We start from the raw sequence: 18,939 nt of genomic DNA, 5'->3' as shown, positions 1-18,939 counted from the left end.
TAATATTCAGTCTCAGCTGTAGAGAAGTAATATTCAGCTGTAATATTTACAGTCTCAGCTGTAGAGAAGTAATATTCAGCTGTAATATTCAGTCTCAGCTGTAGAGATGTGATATTCAGCTGTAATATTTACAGTCTCAGCTGTAGAGAAGTAATATTCAGCTGTAATATTCAGTCTCAGCTGTAGAGATGTGATATTCAGCTGTAATATTTACAGTCTCAGCTGTAGAGATGTGATATTCAGCTGTAATATTCAGTCTCAGCTGTAGAGATGTGATATTCAGTTGTAATATTCAGTCTCAGCTGTAGAGAAGTAATATTCAGCTGTAATATTTACAGTCTCAGCTGTAGATATGTAATATTCAGCTGTAATATTTACAGTCTCAGCTGTAGAGATGTGATATTCAGCTGTAATATTCAGTCTCAGCTGTAGAGAAGTAATATTCAGCTGTAATATTTACAGTCTCAGCTGTAGAGATGTGATATTCAGCTGTAATATTTACAGTCTCAGCTGTAGATATGTAATATTCAGCTGTAATATTCAGTCTCAGCTGTAGAGAAGTAATATTCAGCTGTAATATTTACAGTCTCAGCTGTAGAGATGTGATATTCAGCTGTAATATTTACAGTCTCAGCTGTAGATATGTAATATTCAGCTGTAATATTCAGTCTCAGCTGTAGAGAAGTAATATTCAGCTGTAATATTTACAGTCTCAGCTGTAGATATGTAATATTCAGCTGTAATATTCAGTCTCAGCTGTAGAGAAGTAATATTCAGCTGTAATATTTACAGTCTCAGCTGTAGATATGAAATATTCAGCTGTAATATTTACAGTCTCAGCTGTAGATATGTAATATTCAGCTGTAATATTCAGTCTCAGCTGTAGAGAAGTAATATTCAGCTGTAATATTTACAGTCTCAGCTGTAGAGATGTGATATTCAGCTGTAATATTTACAGTCTCAGCTGTAGAGAAGTAATATTCAGCTGTAATATTCAGTCTCAGCTGTAGAGAAGTAATATTCAGCTGTAATATTCAGTCTCAGCTGTAGAGATGTGATATTCAGCTGTAATATTCAGTCTCAGCTGTAGAGAAGTAATATTCAGCTGTAATATTTACAGTCTCAGCTGTAGAGATGTGATATTCAGCTGTAATATTTACAGTCTCAGCTGTAGATATGTAATATTCAGCTGTAATATTCAGTCTCAGCTGTAGAGATGTGATATTCAGCTGTAATATTCAGTCTCAGCTGTAGAGAAGTAATATTCAGCTGTAATATTTACAGTCTCAGCTGTAGAGATGTGATATTCAGCTGTAATATTTACAGTCTCAGCTGTAGAGATGTGATATTCAGCTGTAATATTTACAGTCTCAGCTGTAGAGATGTGATATTCAGCTGTAATATTCAGTCTCAGCTGTAGAGAAGTAATATTCAGCTGTAATATTCAGTCTCAGCTGTAGAGATGTGATATTCAGCTGTAATATTCAGTCTCAGCTGTAGAGAAGTAATATTCAGCTGTAATATTTACAGTCTCAGCTGTAGAGATGTGATATTCAGCTGTAATATTTACAGTCTCAGCTGTAGATATGTAATATTCAGCTGTAATATTCAGTCTCAGCTGTAGAGAAGTAATATTCAGCTGTAATATTTACAGTCTCAGCTGTAGAGAAGTAATATTCAGCTGTAATATTCAGTCTCAGCTGTAGAGATGTGATATTCAGCTGTAATATTTACAGTCTCAGCTGTAGAGAAGTAATATTCAGCTGTAATATTCAGTCTCAGCTGTAGAGATGTGATATTCAGCTGTAATATTTACAGTCTCAGCTGTAGAGATGTGATATTCAGCTGTAATATTCAGTCTCAGCTGTAGAGATGTGATATTCAGTTGTAATATTCAGTCTCAGCTGTAGAGAAGTAATATTCAGCTGTAATATTTACAGTCTCAGCTGTAGATATGTAATATTCAGCTGTAATATTTACAGTCTCAGCTGTAGAGATGTGATATTCAGCTGTAATATTCAGTCTCAGCTGTAGAGAAGTAATATTCAGCTGTAATATTTACAGTCTCAGCTGTAGAGATGTGATATTCAGCTGTAATATTTACAGTCTCAGCTGTAGATATGTAATATTCAGCTGTAATATTCAGTCTCAGCTGTAGAGAAGTAATATTCAGCTGTAATATTTACAGTCTCAGCTGTAGAGATGTGATATTCAGCTGTAATATTTACAGTCTCAGCTGTAGATATGTAATATTCAGCTGTAATATTCAGTCTCAGCTGTAGAGAAGTAATATTCAGCTGTAATATTTACAGTCTCAGCTGTAGATATGTAATATTCAGCTGTAATATTCAGTCTCAGCTGTAGAGAAGTAATATTCAGCTGTAATATTTACAGTCTCAGCTGTAGATATGAAATATTCAGCTGTAATATTTACAGTCTCAGCTGTAGATATGTAATATTCAGCTGTAATATTCAGTCTCAGCTGTAGAGAAGTAATATTCAGCTGTAATATTTACAGTCTCAGCTGTAGAGATGTGATATTCAGCTGTAATATTTACAGTCTCAGCTGTAGAGAAGTAATATTCAGCTGTAATATTCAGTCTCAGCTGTAGAGAAGTAATATTCAGCTGTAATATTCAGTCTCAGCTGTAGAGATGTGATATTCAGCTGTAATATTCAGTCTCAGCTGTAGAGAAGTAATATTCAGCTGTAATATTTACAGTCTCAGCTGTAGAGATGTGATATTCAGCTGTAATATTTACAGTCTCAGCTGTAGAGAAGTAATATTCAGCTGTAATATTCAGTCTCAGCTGTAGAGATGTGATATTCAGCTGTAATATTCAGTCTCAGCTGTAGAGAAGTAATATTCAGCTGTAATATTTACAGTCTCAGCTGTAGAGATGTGATATTCAGCTGTAATATTTACAGTCTCAGCTGTAGAGATGTGATATTCAGCTGTAATATTTACAGTCTCAGCTGTAGAGATGTGATATTCAGCTGTAATATTCAGTCTCAGCTGTAGAGATGTGATATTCAGCTGTAATATTCAGTCTCAGCTGTAGAGAAGTAATATTCAGCTGTAATATTTACAGTCTCAGCTGTAGAGATGTGATATTCAGCTGTAATATTTACAGTCTCAGCTGTAGATATGTAATATTCAGCTGTAATATTCAGTCTCAGCTGTAGAGAAGTAATATTCAGCTGTAATATTTACAGTCTCAGCTGTAGAGAAGTAATATTCAGCTGTAATATTCAGTCTCAGCTGTAGAGATGTGATATTCAGCTGTAATATTTACAGTCTCAGCTGTAGAGAAGTAATATTCAGCTGTAATATTCAGTCTCAGCTGTAGAGATGTGATATTCAGCTGTAATATTTACAGTCTCAGCTGTAGAGATGTGATATTCAGCTGTAATATTCAGTCTCAGCTGTAGAGATGTGATATTCAGCTGTAATATTCAGTCTCAGCTGTAGAGAAGTAATATTCAGCTGTAATATTTACAGTCTCAGCTGTAGATATGTAATATTCAGCTGTAATATTCAGTCTCAGCTGTAGAGAAGTAATATTCAGCTGTAATATTTACAGTCTCAGCTGTAGATATGTAATATTCAGCTGTAATATTCAGTCTCAGCTGTAGAGATGTGATATTCAGCTGTAATATTCAGTCTCAGCTGTAGAGAAGTAATATTCAGCTGTAATATTTACAGTCTCAGCTGTAGAGATGTGATATTCAGCTGTAATATTTACAGTCTCAGCTGTAGATATGTAATATTCAGCTGTAATATTCAGTCTCAGCTGTAGAGAAGTAATATTCAGCTGTAATATTTACAGTCTCAGCTGTAGATATGAAATATTCAGCTGTAATATTTACAGTCTCAGCTGTAGATATGTAATATTCAGCTGTAATATTCAGTCTCAGCTGTAGAGAAGTAATATTCAGCTGTAATATTTACAGTCTCAGCTGTAGATATGAAATATTCAGCTGTAATATTTACAGTCTCAGCTGTAGATATGTAATATTCAGCTGTAATATTCAGTCTCAGCTGTAGAGAAGTAATATTCAGCTGTAATATTTACAGTCTCAGCTGTAGAGATGTGATATTCAGCTGTAATATTTACAGTCTCAGCTGTAGATATGTAATATTCAGCTGTAATATTCAGTCTCAGCTGTAGAGAAGTAATATTCAGCTGTAATATTTACAGTCTCAGCTGTAGATATGTAATATTCAGCTGTAATATTCAGTCTCAGCTGTAGAGAAGTAATATTCAGCTGTAATATTTACAGTCTCAGCTGTAGATATGAAATATTCAGCTGTAATATTTACAGTCTCAGCTGTAGATATGTAATATTCAGCTGTAATATTCAGTCTCAGCTGTAGAGAAGTAATATTCAGCTGTAATATTTACAGTCTCAGCTGTAGAGATGTGATATTCAGCTGTAATATTTACAGTCTCAGCTGTAGAGAAGTAATATTCAGCTGTAATATTCAGTCTCAGCTGTAGAGATGTGATATTCAGCTGTAATATTTACAGTCTCAGCTGTAGATATGTAATATTCAGCTGTAATATTCAGTCTCAGCTGTAGAGAAGTAATATTCAGCTGTAATATTTACAGTCTCAGCTGTAGAGATGTGATATTCAGCTGTAATATTCAGTCTCAGCTGTAGAGAAGTAATATTCAGCTGTAATATTTACAGTCTCAGCTGTAGATATGTAATATTCAGCTGTAATATTCAGTCTCAGCTGTAGAGAAGTAATATTCAGCTGTAATATTTACAGTCTCAGCTGTAGAGATGTGATATTCAGCTGTAATATTTACAGTCTAAAGCCCTATTCGCATGGGACTACTATTACCTGGGGACCTCATGTGATTTAGAAATTACCCTACCACGTCTGTGTTTCGTGCGGCGCATTCGCACGGGATAAGCGAAGTCTGTGTTTTAACTCGAATTTACTGACATTATCCACTGGATATGATGTCAAGTGTTAACCTTTCCTGCATCGGTGTTCCGACCGTGGTCGGAGACTGCGGTCAAGCCAGCCGCTCCTCGAGTTTACATGGTGAAGTGAGTCGCCCCTAAATTTGAAGTGCCCACTTATTCTGATCTTTATGGTAAATGCTCCGGACTCCAGAGCGAGCAGGAGTAACAGACAGAGAGAGCGATGACGTCAAGTGCTAAATGCCTGGGTCTTACCATAAAACTGACTATGAGATACACGTGTATGAAACGGGAGTAAACAGAAAACTGTACAGGGAATAGCTTCGGAGGTCGAGGAAGTTAGTGTGAGAATAATTCTTCGAGTCTGCGGTAACTTCCGTTTTCTTGGAGAAAACAATAATTATATATATTTTCTTACATAAGTACACCATGATTCTGATATGGTTGGACTAAGTACTTATTAGACTACATGCACAAGTAATATGAAGTACTTTTACTGTGTACTTTTTGAGAAATCCACTGTCAAAGTCCCTTATAAATCACTATAATGAGTCTTTTTTTCTCACATTGATGTCTTGTAAAAAAAAATATATAAAAAAATATATAATATATATTCAATAATTTAAATGAAATTGTTATTAACAAATAACACACTGATAATAAATAAACCAAAGTGACGCCAAAGTTAAACATATTTACGGTCTTAACAGGAAATTGGGTTTTCCATCTAAATCAGACAGAAACGAGCGGATTTCCTTCGTAATACCTAATTTATTAAATAGTCATTAACAGAATAAACTATTGCTCCTGATTATAAACACAAATTTAATTTAAAAAACGAGTCAGCTGAAAGCGGAACGAAATAAACGCGGCACCTCCGCTGTCGGTACTTTATAGTGTGACACACAGCGGAAGTAAACAAACAGGAGAAGCATTATTCTGAATGCAGCTACATCTCCTCTCAGACTTTCCTGTTGTCCTAGTTCATCTTTTTTTTTTAAAGTTTAATAAAACAACAACAATGTGTTCAGCTGAGAGTCTGAGAGAGTTTATCAACCAGCGACTAACGGCTGCTGCGGAAGACATTTTTGTAGTTTTTAAAAGAACTATCGTCGAGTACGAGGAAGAGATCGATCGTCAGCGCAGACTGCTGGATATCGTTTGGAAACCTCACATCATCTTACACAGAGCAGGTGAAGAACTGACTTACTTCTTTTAATGTACAATTCCTCTTATACGGTATTATTCTACGGTGGCCGACGAGTGCAAACGCGAAGCAAGAGCCCAAACATTTTTCCTTTAGAGAAAAGAGCTGCCTGTTCTTAAGATCGTACCAAACAAAGATAATATGTTTATGGATCATTGCCCGTGTCCGTTTCTGTGCGTTAGTAACCAAGAATGTATTTTTATAAACGTATCTATCTAAATGAAGTTTCTGATTTAGCAGCCCTCCCTCTCACAAAGCTTTGAGCTGTCACTCCCTTCAACGTTGTGGGACACCTTAGAATAAATATTTTTGTTCCATGTTCATCCAGATGTCCCACAGCAACTTGTGTGTAAGGAGGAGGAGAATAAATTATTGTTAATATTTAATAGATCTCTGTATTTAAACAAATGGAGGCGTGCTCTGGTCACTTCCTGTCAGCACCTGTGCTCTGTCTCTGGTCACTTCCTGTCAGCACCTGTGCTCTGTCTCTGGTCACTTCCTGTCAGTACCTGTGCTCTGTCCCTGGTCACTTCCTGTCAGTACCTGTGCTCTGCCTCTGGTCACTTCCTGTCAGTACCTGTGTGTCCGATCAGACTTAAAGCTGTTTGTTTGCACTTCCTCTCAAACTTCCTTAAGGTATCTCTGCCCAGATAAAAGCCTCTTGCTTAGGCTCACTCTCTTGGTGATCGATGCAAAGTTAAGGTCAGCTGTTCAATCTGTTGAAGGTTGATCTGAGTCGGGCAGGTTCTCTGTAGCGGGAGTCAGATCGTAGACAAGAGCAATGCTCTATTTTCTTTCTGGTTGCAGACTTGGTGCCAGATGATCTAACAAAGACGTAACATCTGAAAACAAAACCACAGATACTTCATGTTTGTGTGAAATAAACTTTAATTTCAAAGAAGATTAATGTACAGCCTTAAGAAAATCTCAAACACCAGACTGTGATATTTAATAAACAGAAGTTATTGATGTTTTTTTTATGCAACATGGCCAGTGAAACTTTGTGTTGACATGGTGTCAGTTATTTAAAAAGTAAATCACTTGTAGAATCTAGAGACATTATTTGAGTGAATTATCAAGAGTAACACACATGAACAACATGACAGAAAGATCACTGTGTCTGGGTTTACACCAAGAGCAGAAACACCAGCCCATCTTAAAACACGGGGTTAATTAGATCAGACGAGGAACTCGTAGACAATGTGTTGAAGAAATGTGGAGAACATGTTCCCTCTAAAGTGAAGAAGAGTCCAAGTATTCAGTTACAAACTACAGAGAGACTCAAAGAAAGCTCAGCTTCCTTCAAACTTCACTTCATTACAGAAGTCCAGTCAAAGATTATTTTTCTGCCTTTGAATCGCTCCACACTCCTGTCCACTAGGGGGCAGTGATTACAAAAAGAGACATTAAACTTGAAGATGAAATATAAAAACATAAGAACAAATAAAAGAGCTGGCATCATCTATCTTTCTTTGTGTTTCCTGACACAGAAATAATCTCTTCAGATCGATCAGTCTGGGAGAAAACTGTGGAAACAGTGACACCTGCTGGCAGAAAGCAGTGATAGCAGCAACAGAACCTAAACATGAATTATTATTCAAATAAAACCCTCCACAGATTGAATTTATTTCTATTTAAAATCATGAGATAATAAAAACAGAAGGTTCAAACATCAAAGTGTAATAAACATCAGAAGTTAAAAATAAAGATAGTTTGATAACGTGTCCGTTGTTACCCTGACATGATGAATGAATATCAATGATTGAGTCTGCATGTTATTCAGCTCTTTTTATATCATCTCATATTACATCAAATATTCAGGTGCTGACTCTGCACCTGGATCCAGACATCCTGTTTGTAGTTCTTTTAAAAACTCAGTGAAGCCTCCTCTTTGTTTTGATCCACTAAAATGACATGCATAGCACAATTATTTAAACTGACACACAGAGAGCAAAACCTCTTCTCAAGTCTCCAAAAGTCTAAACACAATTTCTGCTTTACACACATTTTGCAATTCAAAATGGCACTTTTTAAATGCACTGAACACAGTTCTCTGTATAAGACACAACAATCTGACATAAAGTCACATGTTTCCCATTTCAAAACACTGCTATTCAAAATGAAACTACATGAGCTAATTGGTCAATGTATGTGCCACCTGGCCAAACACCTGAATGGTTAATTGTTATCACTTCAATCAGGAAGTAAGCACTATGAAAAGACCACAAGTGAGCACCTTTTTTTTACAACAACAATGGAAGACGTTGCAGGAAGAGGAAGAGTGAGGGTGAGAATGAGAGGAAGAGTGAGAGGTAGGGGTAGAGCTGGTAGAGGAAGAGTGAGAGGTAGGGGGTAGAGATGGTAGAGGAAGCGTGAGAGGTAGGGGTAGAGCTGGTAGAGGAAGAGTGAGAGGTAGGGGTAGAGCTGGTAGAGGAAGAGTGAGAGGTAGGGGTAGAGCTGGTAGAGGAAGAGTGAGAGGTAGGGGTAGAGCTGGTAGAGGAAGAGTGAGAGGTAGGGGTAGAGCTGGTAGAGGAAGAGTGAGAGGTAGGGGTAGAGCTGGTAGAGGAAGAGTGAGAGGTAGGGGTAGAGCTGGTAGAGGAAGAGTGAGAGGTAGGGGTAGAGCTGGTAGAGGAAGAGTGAGAGGTAGGGGTAGAGCTGGTAGAGGAAGAGTGAGAGGTAGGGGTAGAGCTGGTAGAGTAGTTCATGGCCAAAGAAGAAAACAACTTTCAAATGAAATCAGAGCAACCTTAGTTGATCATGTCATCAACCATGGGCTGACAATGTGAGAGGCTGGACAGAGAGTGCAGCCCAACTTGAGCCGTTTTACTGTACTGGTATATGTACCACTGACTTGTTTGGTGAAAAATAAAAAAAATAAATGTTTCAACAACATGTGTGTGTATCTGCAAATATTTCTGTGCATGTGAACAATCTGAAGAATTTTCTACAATTCAAACTATTTTAGTATTATGACAAAGCATACTAAAGATGAGAGTGCTTTTCATTATGCCCAACAGTGTGTGGTTGGTTAGACAACAATCTGGTAATATGAATGAAGTGTGTGCCATTTGGTGCAAAAGTTTGATTTTGATAATGCTATATGTAGTTTTGGTTGCAGTGCTTCATTTTGCAGGATATTTGAGGTATTTTGCAGTTTGGGTGTGTGGTTTTGTGAATTGTGTTAAGTATTTTGATAAAACCAGCCTAGTTTGCAAAATTGTGTTTTAGCAATTGGAAAAAACTGTAATCTTCGGTCGTTGAGTCATGAAGCAGTTTAAATTCAGAATATGAGAATAGAAGAATGTCCGAGGTCATGGTCCTGTGTGTGACGGTGGAGCTGATCTCAGAGCAGCTCAGACTGCAGCACTGAGAGTCATCTGCGCTGTGATTGGTCCGTCAGTCTCCCAGTAACACGCCTCAGTTAAAGACTCACCAACACACCAGCTGCTGCTTCCAGCTCTGTGATTGGCAGGATCCTCTCTTCACCAGCAGCTGTTGATATAAAAAGACATTTTAAATCAGAGATTAGACTCTGAGAGAGACTTCATGATTATTCTGATTATCAGTGATACAGAACATCCAGTATGAAGAGCAGCAGGGACTACAGTCCTGCTCAGAAGTGAATGAATTTGATGAAGAGATTTAATATTAATTAATTAATGAATAATAAACAGCTCTGGCAGCTGATTTCAAATCATGGTTGGAAGCTCTGGCGTCCACACTGGACAGCATTCACTGCCCAGTCACAGAGCACGGTCAGAGCATCAGTTCCTTGCTGCGTCCCTCCAGGTCTGCCACCTTAACTTTCAGTGACTCGTTGTCCTTGTTCAAAGCAGAGCAAGCGTCCTCGAGTTTTGGAAGACGTGTGTCAGCTTCATTAGCGTTGTCTTCCAAGGAACTGATGCACTGACTGTGGTCAATTCCCGGTGGGCCGGGCTGCCTGAAGGGCTGCCAGGGCCATTACAGTGACAGTTTATAGATCAGGCTGCAGTCATGGCTCAATTAGAGTCTCACTACAGACCAGTTTCTGAAAGTGTGGGGCAAGCGTGAGCGCCTGGAAAACATGTAGAGCGCAGTGTTTCCCACTCGTCCACGTATATTAACGACCACAAACGCCCTTTCTTCAAAAGCCTCTCTCCCTCATTATAACGTGCATTAAAAGATAACAATGGGACATGAGAGGGAGAGAGAGAGAGCTATACGGACGAGCGAGAGTCGGGGAAGGTGTCATTACACATATAAGTGGACGAACAAGAAACAAAAAGTTGAATTGATCATGTGCTCTACAGTTTGTTAACCTGTAAAGTGAACTCTGCAGTTTACAGACTGATGTCTTTACAAACTGCTCTGATGTTCACTGAGTGCTCCTCTGTCTGCACATCGCCTCTGCTCTGTTTATTAAACACTATAAACTAGTCGTTTGAGCTGCTAATATTTACAATACTGAAGATTACAAGAAGAAGAGGAGTGATAATCTAAAAGAGGAGTATAACAGTATGCTCTCGACATTCATCGAGCTCATTGTTTACTTTATGTTCAAATCTAATCTGACTGAAAGGAGAGCAGGTGAATTTGTTTTTGCTTCAAGGTAAAATAAAGTTTTAAAATGAAAAAAGTTCCTCTCTTTCTTAGAGGAAAGCTGTTCTGTAAAGTGTGTGTGTGTGAGTGACAGAGCTGCCCACAGCGGGCGCTCCTGAGCTGGTGGTGGGGAGGGGGTTCGGTGCCTTGCTCAAGGGCACCTCGGCAGTGCTCAGGAGGTGATCTAGCACCTCTCCAGCTACCAGACCAACTTCCATATTTGGTCTGCACCGGGACTTGAACCGGCGACCCTCCGGTTCCCAACCCAAGTCCCTACAGACTGAGCTGCCCAGATTCAAACAAGAAAATAAACATGAACAGCATTCAATCTAAAACTTCATGGACATCAGAAACATGTGAACATGAAAATGTTTCAGCTGATAATCAAACACATGAGATGTAAAACACAAACAGAGAAGAAGAGAACTGACCTCAGAGTCTCCAGTCTACAGTTTGGACTCTGCAGAACATCACTCAGCAGCTTCACTCCTGAATCCTTCAGCTCGTTGTAGTCCAGGTCCAGCTCTCTCAGATGGAAGGGGTTGGACTCCAGAGCTGAGGCCAGAGAAGAACAGCTGATCTCTGACAACCTGCAGCTCCACAATCTGAATGACGAGATGAAATGAACAAGATTTAAAGACAGTGGGCCTCGTTCACCAAAAGTTCTTAAACTGACTGACTTTGGGTAGAGATAAAAGACAAGAGCTTTGGTGTCTTTTTTCTTTTCGTTGTTGTTGATAAAACTACTGTTAGACTGTAAATAAATATGAGACATCCAGAAGAAATCAATATTACAAAGCATACAGTTCATGTTACTGTTGTGACAAAAAGAGGAATGTCTGTGTCTTATATTTACTGATGTCAACAGTGATGTGGGTGAACATGACAATTGAAAAATAATTATTTAGTATTTATTATAAGATATTTGTTTTCTATAGAACCCCGTGAAGTCATGGAGTCTGTGGACAGTGTCAGCATCACACCAAAAACTTTAAGTATTAGAAAAAATAGTGTTTAAGACTGGCATCTATTATTAGGAGTTGCAGCTACCTTGTTCAATATTATTCCTGCAGATGTGGCTAATAACAAAAAAACAGCCTGAGCTGTCACATGTAGTTAACTGTACATTTTGTCTTGTCTGAGGAATTAATTGAACACCTTTGTATTTCTCCTATAGACACAGTGTGGATTATTGGTGACTTGTCCGTCGAGGTGCCCAGAGAGCTGCAGAGACAGAGGAAGAAACCTGAGCCTCAACAACATCTGTATTTGTTGGTTCTTCTGGGGTGGACTTCTGTTGCTTCTCTTCAACAGCTCGCAGCGAGGGAGGTCTCCCCCGGATGGCCTGAGTGATGACACCCACATGTTCCTGCATCGATGGCGGTCTCCATGCTTGAAATGCTGTCTCACCCTTACCTTCATTCAACCTAACGACAGGCTGAGAGCTGGAGCTGAGGCGGGTTTTAAGTGTCCTGACAAACCGTTACACCACGCCCATCTGTCAATCAGGTCAGCTACACGCCTTATTGTGAATAACTCTTTTCCTTCATCAAATCAAAACTGATGAGTCATCAAAACATTCCCCCCCGTACAGTGTGTGTCGATCGAGACATGAGCTAATCAGACCCATTTGTTTTGTACCAAGCTGTAAACATGTTAATCTCTGCTGTAAAAACAGACTTTTTGAATGTGGTTTTTCAGATTAAATAAATATTTCTATATAAATGCACTCCTTTGTCTCTACTTATGAGTATACATTTCAGATTTGAAATGACAAGACTAAAATGTGCATTAATGCTCAACTCAATAGCTTAGGGAAGGAAGTCTACTTTTTTACAACTTTGTCTTCTATTGACATTTTTTTTTACCAAATACTAATTCAGTTCATTTCTGAAAATGGGATGGAAGAGTCATTGCAAAAATATGCCCTTAAACACAGCCCCATTCTTAAATCAAGATACATGGAGAGTAAATAAGATCAATAACTTGTGAATAAAAACACAGTTAAAATGATTTAGAAATGTAGTCTTCCCAGATCAATTTCACATAATATCAACTTCTCCCATCTAAACTGGACAAATGGTTTTAAAATGGGAAGAAAATGGTTTGAATGCAAGTTGTTTGGAGGAGATCTATTTTTATTTGAATAGCATGAGGACGGGACGCGGTTTGTCCCGTATTTCCAAGATGCCTTGAACTCAGCATCATTCAGCCCGATTCAGCCGGCTAGTTCCCGCCTCCTCAGAGCGTCCGTTGATTTGTTTGGTTCTTTTTTGGCATGAGCAATTGCTGGCAATGAGCTCTTTAGTGATTGGGTGAGAGAAAGTCATGGGAGTCAGAAGGAAACATGTCTCCAGCTGCCTCTGATACCCGCACCGTGCACCACTGAAACGTAAACGGATGCAGAAATACAGACTGGGTTGACAGTGTCAGTGTAATAATGTAAAGGAAACTATTGTAGGCCTACTTAATATATTTTCTCCGATGTTTATAGATAGGTTATTCCAGTATAGTTTGGATAGTGTGAACATTTTTCAGTACATAAAACAAGAAGATGACATTTATTTTAGCCAAATCTGTATTCACAGTATGGCCTGGGCGAGATATCATCAATACAACATCAATATATCGACAGTAGACACTTAATTAATAAAATAATAAAATAGTTCAAAACCATATTAATAGTATCATTCATGATTTCATGAGAAAACAAAAAAACGACAGACAGAAGGACAGAATAAATGAATAAAAATACTATTCAATTCGTACTGTTTATTTAATTAAAAATCTGTCATCCTCCCCTCTATGTTACAGCAGAGTCAAAAGCACTTCAATAATACTCTGTTAATGAATTAATGCTAAAAAAGTGAATAACTTTATTTGAACTTTAAGTTAAGTTGTAAATTAGATAGGCCTAGCTAGTAGTAATCATCTGCTGACGTCCTGTTAGCTGCATTTCATTGTGCATACATTACTGTATCTGCCTTTACACTGAAGTTTTACGTTTGTAAATTATTTCAGAAAAAAAAGTGTTAATAAAGCACTTAAAACTTTAAGTATGACTCTTATTACTTCATTAAAACTATGTTTTAAATCATGATTCACCACAACTTGTGCCCCACCCCACCGTTGGGCAGGTGGTCAGGCCTCTGCTGAGTTGCACCCCGCTGAGGGGTGTCCTTTATTTTTCTTTGAAGGTGGCAACCCTACTCCTGACCCATGGCTTTGGGAAATTTGCTTTAATATATTTTTAGGGATTTGTTTATAATTAAATTTGGTTATAAAATAAGTATTAGGCTATCTGTACTATGTTGTAGTGCCACCAAATTCATAGCACACATTCACCTTTTCAAATTGTGTCTTCATGCTCTTTCAAACCACATTTTTATGTTTGATCCTTTAAAATTGTTAAATGAAATTGAGGACTCCAGAAAGCATGGCTACAGATTTGGATATTATAAATGAGCTGTTGGAAAAAAATAAAATTCATAACGAAAGCCTCATGAAGGGTTTTAGCTTCTTCAGGAGTTAGGACCACTCTACTCATCTTCACAAAATGTTCATTTAACTTTAGATTATTCTCACTATACTGTCTGTGCTGTCACGGCCAATATTTTCATAAATACCTTCATTTTTTTCAACATAAAAGCACAGAGAGGTCAATTAAACAAATATTAAATTAATAAAATCTAATTATTTTGTCTTTTTTTTGTCTTTCTTTTATTAGTTTACCCCTTTTTATATAAATTATATGTTGTGTCTCAATGCAAAAGTTAATCCTTGATGGATTTTAAAGTCATATAGGTCAGGAGTTCCCAAACATTTCAGCTCGGGACCCCCATAATCAGGGTGCCAAAGACTGGGGACCCCCAGTGTCCACAGAAAGATTTTCTGAAGAAAGAATAAGAACCACGGAAAATCAAAATGGATTTAGCTAAACTCCTGTTCAAGATGCGCCAGAATAGACTCTGAAAAGAGGACTGGATTTACATCAGTGTGTGCTGTGAGTTTGTTGAGAATACAACATGAAAATTATATGAAAGTATATTTTATCAAACTTAAGTGTTGATAAATGATCAGATGAGTTGATTTATATATGCTATGAGTTTTGATAGCACTACAACATGTTATATTACAAACTTTAATGATGTATAACCAGAAACAAATACCATTGGTGGCAAAGTTGATTGATATATATCTACAGCTATAGTCATTTTGTTATTTTTTTTTAATTATGTTTTTAGAACATCAAGGCCTTCATTAATAACAGCCCAGCTGAAGAGAGAGCAGAGGAAGAGGAGCGGGGGATAACATGCTGCAGGGGACCATACATTGGACTCAAGCCTTGGGCCTCTGAGGGTAAGTTAATGCAAATGTACATGACACTTAAATGCTCTTTATTGTAATGATTCAAAGTATAAAGTCTACTGAAGAATGTCCTTTGATTGGACATAAGCGTATGTCTATTATGAATAACAGTGAAAGATGCTGCATCCATTTTCCAGCAAAGGATAAATGCTAAACTGCAGTGGGTTATGTGCTTCTCTTAAAAAACTGATAACACAAGTTTTCAAAGGTTAAGTATTGTAAGAAATCTTCATTCAACAGTGACTTGATCATTTCTCTGTGTCTCCACTTTGTATATTGTCTGGTAGCCATCGTCCCAGGCGTACAGCTGTTTCTCTCCAGGGTGGTAGTGGATGCTGCTGTGGCTGGTGTAGCGCTTCGGGAAGAACATCACAGGACTCTCATCACTGATGATGGATTTTACACACAAAAAGAAGAGAAAATTTGGTAAATGTTGGTAATAAGTATCAATTAAATTAATATATATATATTTTTAAAACCTTGTATGTGGGCTACTCTATCTTGATGTGTGTATGTAACAAACCTGTGGATGGTGTCATGGATGTCGAAGAGACACTGTACGGTGGAACGTCCTCCATAACGTGTATTGTATACCACATAGAGGGCTCCACATATAAGGAAGGCTCCCTCAGCATCACGACTTCTACATTGTGTATCCCAGGTGTACTCTACTGCCAAAGACCCTGAGATAGAAACGAAAAACAGACACATTACAGGCTACTTTGGCTACTGTATACATCTGTGTCTATGTACAGGGGTGGTGTGCTCTACCTTTATCCAGTTTGGTAATGATCAGGTTTCCTCCATACTCAGGGTCAGCATGGATGACCCACAGTCCAAGTTCATCCACTGCCAGGTCCAGGTAGGTGTTGGGGTTCAAACTGTAAACTGGTAGACGACCTGCTCCTGGTAGCAGCGTACTGTCCACCACAGTACCATTCAACAAGTCGACCTTTTTCAATGGAGAGAGATGAATATGCAAACATTTTAAAAATTCTATCAAAGTTTTCATTTATTTTCAGTACTTTCAGACATCTACCAACTGAATTGGATAGGTGAGTAACATAGAGCAGAGTAACATACTACAGCTATGCAAGTATTTCTGTGAAACTATATCTCATAGTGTTGCTCACGATGACAATGCTAATCAATAAACATATTTGATTACTCATGTTTATCACTTTAGGTATCTTATCCAGCTAATATTTCCTTATTGGAACTGTAGTTTAGGCTGATTGGAATTCTGTTATTGTTTGTAGTTATTTGGCCGCAAACCAAATGATTGGACAAAAGGATGCCATATTATATAAAGGTAAGGGATCACCAGTGTGAGGCATTTCATGGCAATCCATCCAACAGCTGTTGGATGTTTCACTTAGAGCAGAAATGTCAACCTTATGATGACCTTATCAGGAACATTAAAGGGTTACCAGAGGCCTTAGGATTTATTGCATAGCAGTTCTAGAAAGTAAGCCCTCAGACTCAGTGCATTGCAATCAGCAGTCGGTAACTATTGCCTCACAATGTGAATATTCAATGTCATGTGACCACTGAATCAAACAATTTATCCAATCCCTTTTATATTTTACAAACCAAGTGTAAGTTAACAAAGACTGTCTAAATGTTAGCAATTTAAAGTATAAAGCTTTACTTTACTCACACACCTTCAATATCTGGTTTGGTGTATCTGCCTTGTGGTAGTAGAGGAATCCATTGTAGACTACATGACCGGTTCCCTGCCAGTGAAAAGGAAGCTTCAGAACCTTAGCTGGCAGTGTGGTGATCCTCTCTGTGAAACTGTGCAGAGAAGCATACTCCAGCAGAGTGCTGTTACGGATTCCACTGAGCAGGTAGACCTAGGAGATTTACAGTAATGAGTAGAGAAACGAGTGAAATGTGTCTTGTGCGACTCAACTTATGCTAAATGGACTTGAGCTTGTATAGCGCTTTTCTAGTCTTCTGACTACTCTAAGCGCTTTTACACTGCAGGTCACGGCCACCCATTCACACCAGTTCACACACTGATGGTAGAGGTCGCGATCTAAGCATTCACACACCGCTGATGAAGCAGCGGGAGTAATTCAGGGTTTAGTGTCTTGCCCAAGGACACATCGGACATGTTGAGGAAGAAGAAGAAGAAGTACTTTACTAGTCCCGCAAAGGGGAAATTCTGTTTCACACTTAGTTATTGAACATGCTACAAACACACACGTTGCTGCAGGAGCTGGGAATTGAACCCCCAACCTTTTGGCTGAGAGATGACAGACTCTACCAACTGAGCTACAAAGCCCTTATAAATCCTCTGTCATTCAAATACAGTGACGTGCTTAAAATATTAATTCCACTTATAACGGCCTCTTAGTTTGGCCCCAAAGGATTGCATTTTTTTTTTAGCTATTTCAGTAAAATAATACTTTGGGGAAAATCAAATTATGGAAAATAACTGCAACCAAAATGCAGCTGTAAATGCTGGGGAGAATTCATCTTGCATGCTGTAGCTATCATCTGATGATGAAAGATTGGGTTGCTCAATGCACTGCCTGAAGCATAGACCTTTATCAAAGTCAAATTGTTATTGCATGACCACCACTCGGTTACACAAATTGTTTTCTTGCATACAGCCTTTGCTTTCTGAAACGCTAGTGGACAATTGCACTTGGACTACAAATGCAAAAACAGAACATTCCTCACCCACAGATTCTGCATTGTCATACAGTAAATAGAGAATGAGGGAGAAAAGTACAAGAAAACAGAACTGTTGAAAGAAGAAGGTCAGGAATCATTATCCAGCAGTTCAACACTCAGACAAACAAAGTCCTAAGCTCAGACAGGAAGACAGCTGTCTATTTTCTGTAAATGGTCCACTACTCAATTATAATAATTCTCATTCCGCATCTTTACAAATAACAGACCTTGGCTGATCCTTCAGAGGGGTCCTTGAACCAGCAACCGTAGGCATCTCCTGTCTTCTTCACAATCTTCAGAGACTTGATTTGACTCAGGGCTGTGTTGCAGTCTGGAGGTATTGGAAATAAGAAAATTAAATGTTGGGATTCTTATCATAATTAAAGTCATGCACATTATATTTTGTCTCTGTCATTTTCATGGTTACAAGTCTTTGTCTTTTCTTAAGTACTATTTGTTCATTTTCAGCCCTTATATCATATTTATTATAAGCTTTGAACACTATAAGGCTCTACATATTTGCCTACACACACACATTGTATTATGACCAGGTGCACCTCCTACCCCTCTCAATCTTGATCCTTGCTTTCTTCTGCAGCTGGTCCAGTTCTGCAGCCTTTATCTGTTGTTCTAGCAGTGCCTCCTCCATCTCAATATTAGACTGGCTGGGAATTTTATTCTCAAGATATTCCAACTCTCTCTCCACCCGGTCGACACGGACAGAAACACTGTCCACCTGGCTCTTAGTCTCTGATCTATGGAGATATACAGTACAATTCATACAGTTTCATCTTCAGAAACTTCTGTATTTTCTTCATTGAGTGACATAAAATGTGAGTCATTTATTCTTCTAAAAATTGCCCACTTTGGGCACATACAAAGTATTTTTTTTTCTGACAGGCTTACCTCAGAACACTGAGAGTGGACAGATAACCTCTGATTTCAGAGGAGAGATCATAAGTCTTCTGGGTGATACCCACTGTGTTCTGCTCGCAGATATTAAGACGCTCCTGAATGACACAAAGTGTAAAGAATGCAGAACCAAAGCAATCCTCCTTCTCACAACACACTCCTCATCTGGCTCTTGACCATGGTGGCATCACATTTGCTATTGTTAGCAAAATTTTGTTTTTGATTTTGTGGATGTAAATTATATAATGAT

The 18,939-nt window shown here is 38.2% G+C and overlaps 1 protein-coding gene and 1 long non-coding RNA gene across 2 annotated transcripts in view; one reads left to right on the top strand and one right to left on the bottom strand.

The window, feature by feature from the left end:
- The first annotated feature begins 8,427 nt into the window (after window positions 1-8,427).
- On the top strand, window positions 8,428-8,872 carry LOC132973377 (uncharacterized). The gene is made up of 2 exons (XR_009672995.1): window positions 8,428-8,491; window positions 8,526-8,872. It is a non-coding gene; the product is annotated as an uncharacterized LOC132973377 (long non-coding RNA).
- A 6,232-nt stretch (window positions 8,873-15,104) lies between these two features.
- olfml1 (olfactomedin-like 1) overlaps window positions 15,105-18,939 on the bottom strand; it is a 4,631-nt gene continuing 796 nt past the window's right edge. Inside the window, exons 2-8 of the mRNA XM_061036808.1 lie at window positions 18,684-18,787; window positions 18,342-18,532; window positions 18,005-18,108; window positions 16,757-16,948; window positions 15,864-16,044; window positions 15,616-15,775; window positions 15,105-15,478 (exon numbers count right to left, since the gene is read on the bottom strand). Coding sequence (XP_060892791.1) covers window positions 15,322-15,478; window positions 15,616-15,775; window positions 15,864-16,044; window positions 16,757-16,948; window positions 18,005-18,108; window positions 18,342-18,532; window positions 18,684-18,787 — 1,089 coding nt within the window. The 3' untranslated portion in view covers window positions 15,105-15,321. The remainder of the gene's footprint in view (window positions 15,479-15,615; window positions 15,776-15,863; window positions 16,045-16,756; window positions 16,949-18,004; window positions 18,109-18,341; window positions 18,533-18,683; window positions 18,788-18,939) is intronic.

Source organism: Labrus mixtus, chromosome 4, assembly GCF_963584025.1.
Source record: "Labrus mixtus chromosome 4, fLabMix1.1, whole genome shotgun sequence".
In the NCBI taxonomy this organism is placed as follows: Eukaryota; Metazoa; Chordata; class Actinopteri; order Labriformes; family Labridae; genus Labrus; species Labrus mixtus.
This window is presented reverse-complemented; position numbering and strand designations above follow the sequence as displayed.